Source organism: Octopus bimaculoides, chromosome 6 (assembly GCF_046866305.1).
Source record: "Octopus bimaculoides isolate indiv1 chromosome 6, ASM4686630v1, whole genome shotgun sequence".
NCBI classification, from domain to species: Eukaryota; Metazoa; Mollusca; class Cephalopoda; order Octopoda; family Octopodidae; genus Octopus; species Octopus bimaculoides.
In genome coordinates, this window is record NC_142933.1 from 33,240,187 (window position 1) to 33,245,186 (window position 5,000).

Consider the following 5,000-nt stretch of genomic DNA (forward strand, 5'->3'; position numbering starts at 1 on the left):
AGTGGTGGTGGTGGTGGTGGTGGTGGTGGTGGTAATATCTATGCTGATGGTTGTTGTGGTATGAATGCTGATTGTGACGGTGGCGGTGTTACTGGTTGTGATGATAGTAGTGACGATATGAGGGTAATAATGGCGATAGAAGTGTTGTTGGATATGGGGGTGGGGTTACAGATGGCGATGGTCGTGTTTTTTGCTGATGTTTATTGTGTTTATTGTTGTGGATAATTTTTATGGATGCACTTGTGGTGGTGGTGGTGGTGGTGGTGGCATTGGTGGCGGCGGCGGCTGCGGTGGTGGTGGTGGTCGTCGTCGTCGTCGTGATGATGGTTGTAGTGGGTCTTCTGAAGGTGGGTGTGGATTATAGTAATCGAAGAAATGGTGATGGTGATCGTGGGGATTTCAGTGGTGGTTGTGAAGGTGATAGTGATTAGTGATATTATTTTGATTTTCCTTTTTCTATTTCATCTAGCTGACCTATGACGAAAGACATTCCACCCAGCCCAGTCAATCACGTCAGAAGATCAGAGTTGGTTGAGAAAATATGCAATTTTCTGGATGAAGACCGTCATGTTTGTATAAAAACAATGAGCGTACAGTTTGGAGTTGGTGTCGCAAATGTGCACAAAATTATTTTTTAAGATATGAACATGCACAAAATTTATGCAAAGTTTCTTCCTAGGTTACGTAGTTATGAATGGAAGGAAGATGACGTTGGTGACAGCAGGAAGATGATCGACGTCATTCCCGCCAGTTTAAGTGTACTTGAGTCTCTAGTGACCTGTAACGAAAGCTGGATCTACTGTTATGATTTACAAGCCAAGGGACGGAGTGTCCAACGGAACCAACAAGATCAGACAAAGCTAATCTATTGGAATCTCCTGATGGTCCTCTTTTCCGATAACAAGTGCATCATCAACATCTACTGGGATTCCTCTGTACAGATAGCCAACAAAAAGGAAGTTTTTAGGGAATTCTAGAAGAGAATTCGTCGCAACAAGCCATAGCACTTGCACCTGGAAATTTACCAGTATATAATTCCATTCTGATAACCAACTAATTGACAGCGATGGACAGCAACACTTTCCCAGCCCTCCCTACAGTCTAGATCTTCCTCCCTAACTTTTGGTTCTTCCACACTGCAGGAGAACCTCAAAGGCAGTCGTTTTGAAGAAACCGAGAAGATGAAGGAAGTTGTGACGAGGGTCTTGGATACCTTCAGTTGAAGGATTTCCGTGTGGCCTTTCATGAAGTGACTGGAGTGCTACAACAAGTGCACTGAAGTGAGAGGATCCTACTTTAAATGAGACTAGGGTTCTGTACTTTCAATTTAATGTCTCTCCTGGAAAACTCTCAAAACCTCTGTAATGCATCTATCATTCTTTCTACTAGCTAACCACAATCCTAAAATATTGGTTGCAACAATAATCTTTAGAGAACCAAAAGATAACATGTTAGAATAAAACAAACAATCAACGAGTATATGTAAAACTTACTTTGACAACTTCCAGATTCAGTCTTGAAATAACCATCTTTGCAGACACATGTATAATTTTGCTCCCCGTTAACACATTCCGAAGTTTTGTTGTCACAGCTGCCAATATTTTCAGCACAAAAATCTCTTCTGGTGTCACATTTAACGCCTGTATAACCGACTTTGCATATACACCCCTTCACTGGATCACAACTTCCTTTGACACAATCGCAAGTCATGTTGCAGTTGTAACCATAGGTATATATATCGCAGGCTATAAGTAAGACAAACATATTATTAGATACAGTGACTGAGATTAACTATTATATTTTTCGAAATAATTATTAATAAAAGAATAGAGTGAATAATTACATTGGTTAACAAAGAATTTGTCCCAAGAAAAAGTATACCTGTATCTTATATGTTTTTGCATGCAGAATTCAAAAATAATGTCGAATTATCTATATCACCAATAGTTTCTCTGTTCCACGATATCCTTCTCAGTTCCTGTTACGTGGGCTAAATTTCAGTTAAGCTGTTGAAATGTGAAGCTAACGGTCTTAAGAAATATTCCTTATTTAAATGTTTATGAATAGAATAAACCTAATGAAATCATAAATCTAGCTATCTGAGTCGATGAGTCACCGCTGCTTTTTCAGTACAGTGCGTGAAGTGTAGGCATGCGGTTGTGTACTATGTTCGCATATTCCATTCACCTTCATAATGCCAAGAATCTGTATAAACATCGCAAAATACTTTTGCTGTATTTGCGGTAACTTGACATCCAAGTCACAAAGACGGCATTTCACACCATTGATCAAAAAGTACTACGAGCATTATTTTGACTGCAAAATGGATGACCAGGATAAAGGCTGAGCTCCTCATGTGTGTTGTGTAACCTGTGTCAGGCTTCTCACAGCACGGGCCAAAGGTTCACGCCATATGCCTTTTGCCATCCCCATGATTTGGAGATCACACTTCAGATTACTATTTCTACATCACGAATATACAAGGTATATCATCAAAATCCGAGCATACTGTAAAATATCCTAATTTACAATCTACTATGACACCGGTATTTCAGTCAACACTTATCTGTACCTGTACCCTCCAAAATAAATTACACTTAGTGCCGACGAGTCAAGTGATGAAGTTGTGAAGGAAACAGAAGACATGGACTTTGAGCCTACCTGTTCCTCAAGTGAATCACATTTGTTCACTTTAGTCAGGAAGATCTGAATGATCTTGTGCAGGATTTAAACTGGTCGAAAAAGAAGGCTGAACTTCTTGGTTTCAGGTTAAAGGGCTGGAAGCACCTCCAGAAAGAGACCAAAGTTAGTTTTCATCGTTCTCGACATTGTGATTTTGCAAATTGTTTTTCACTTGAGGATGGTGTGGTGTTTTGTTATGATATATATTCTGTTATGGAGGAATTTAACCACAAATATAGCACGAATGAGTGAGTGACGTTTGTCTATTCATTCCTCAAAACTAAGCTTAAAAGTAGTTTTACTCCACAATGGAAATAAGTTTCCTTCTGTTCCTCTGGCCCATGTACCTAACATGAAGGAAACATATGAGAGTATGAAGCTTCTGTTGCAAAAAATTAAGTATGATGAAAATAATGTCTGTGGTGACCTAATGGTTGTAGCACTTTTCCTTTTCTTGCTTTCTCTGTGAATGGGACAGTCGGGATACGAAAAATCAGTGTGAAAAGAATGTGTAGCCAAAACGATCTCTGACTCTTGGACAGAAGAATGTCATCAATCCTCTCCTTATTGATTCTGAGAAAATTTATCTTCCTCCTTTGCATATTAAGCTAGGGCTGATGAAGAATTTCGTCAAAGGTATGGATAGAGCTGGCAAAGGATTTACGTATTTGAAAACTAAATTTCCAAGACTAAGTGATTCAAAAATCAAGGAAGGTATTTTTGTTGGGCCACAAATTAAGGAGCTAATGAGGGATTAAAAGTTTGATGAAGACCTCAAAGTTGTTGAAAAAGCTGCGTGGCTGTCATTTCAGAAAGTTTGCAGAGAGTTTTAGGGGAATAACAAAGCAGAGAACTTTTCTGACATTGTGAAAGAACTACAGACATCATACAAGGCCTTGGTATGCAATATGAGCCTAAACATCCACTTCTTGAACTCTCACTTGGAATTTTTCACTGCAAATCTTGGGGCTGTCACTGACGAGCACAGCGAGAGGTTTCACCAGGACATTTTGAGCATGGAAATCCAGTACCAAGGAAAGTGGAGCTCTTCCATGCTGGTTGATTATTGTTGCTCACTAAAAAGGGACGTGCCAGAAACTAAGTACAGTCGAAAATCTCACGCCTCTACGTTTTAAAGGTCAGTTTCCTTGTAACAGTCTGATTTTTGAATTCATGAAATACAGTTGTTTGACAATTTACATATGTAATCACAAAAAACTATGACTTATAAGAACAAATCTGAAAGCACACTTGACTACGTTTGTTTGTGGGACAGAATTTTTCATTAATTCTGTTGACCAATTATAATTGTCAGCCTTATTTCTGCATTAATATAGTACATTTATTGCATAATTTCATTTCTCTATCACATAAAAACCATGCCTGATAGGAAAATTCTAAAAAAGCGTTGGAAATCTGCATTAAAAGTTCACTTTCTTTAGTTTATGGGACAGCAAAATATTCAAATTTTCTTGACCAGTGTTTATTAAACAAAAGTACTTATAAAATCAACTTACGGTTACATGTAATTTTATCATTTGCTAGTTTATATCCGATTTCACATACACATTGAAAGGAATCGGTAACGTCCTGGCAGGTGCCATTTGTACAAGGATTTGGTGAACATCTATCGATGGCTGAAAGAAAAAATTATTTCATAAGTAAATATTAAAATCGAATTAATAATAAAGGCTAGAAACAGAAGCCCACTAGCAGTTTCTTTTTAATATGTAGGATTGGTGCGTCTATATAGTAAGTGATAAAGAAGCAGAAGAAAAGAAAGTTACTTGCAAAAGAAAACTGGAAAATGCAAACCAACCAAAACAAGTAGAACTACGCACCCCCCCCCCCCCCCAAAAAAAACAGCAGAAAGAGTCCAACCAAAGATAACATGGAAAGAAGTAGCAGGCAGGGGGATTGTGGCACTACATACTAAAAATGATGTGTTGGCTCGAACATGAGCAGAAAATATAACCCTGGCATACGGGATCTGCTTAGTCACTTTCAGCTAGCAGATCCATTTAGGTTGGAACACCCGAACACTCCACAGTGGACGTGGTCAAATAGTGACGAGTCTTCCAGAAATATCTAGATAGCATTTTAATTATAGAAACAGATAAGTCCATAACCGAGTGTCCACAGTTTTTTCTAGTCAGCTACAGTGACCACAAGATGGTTACCTGTAAACTGACAGTAGATAAGGTGCATAGTCAGGGATCTGGCTACTGGAAACTCAATACGTCCCTTTTGGCTATTGAAGAGTACAGAAAGCGGATCGAGATGTAAATACATAGGGCATTGACAGGTACCATCATTAA

General features: G+C 38.6%; 1 protein-coding gene across 33 annotated transcripts in view; it reads right to left on the bottom strand.

Moving 5' to 3' along the window:
• Positions 1-5,000, bottom strand: part of LOC106877401 (uncharacterized) — a 219,860-nt gene that overhangs the window by 129,917 nt on the left and 84,943 nt on the right. For all 33 annotated transcript variants that reach the window (XM_089353728.1, XM_089353725.1, XM_089353730.1 and 30 more), the window contains exons 25-26: positions 4,200-4,319; positions 1,494-1,745 (exon numbers count right to left, since the gene is read on the bottom strand). In XM_089353728.1, coding sequence (XP_089209854.1) covers positions 1,494-1,745; positions 4,200-4,319 — 372 coding nt within the window. The remainder of the gene's footprint in view (positions 1-1,493; positions 1,746-4,199; positions 4,320-5,000) is intronic.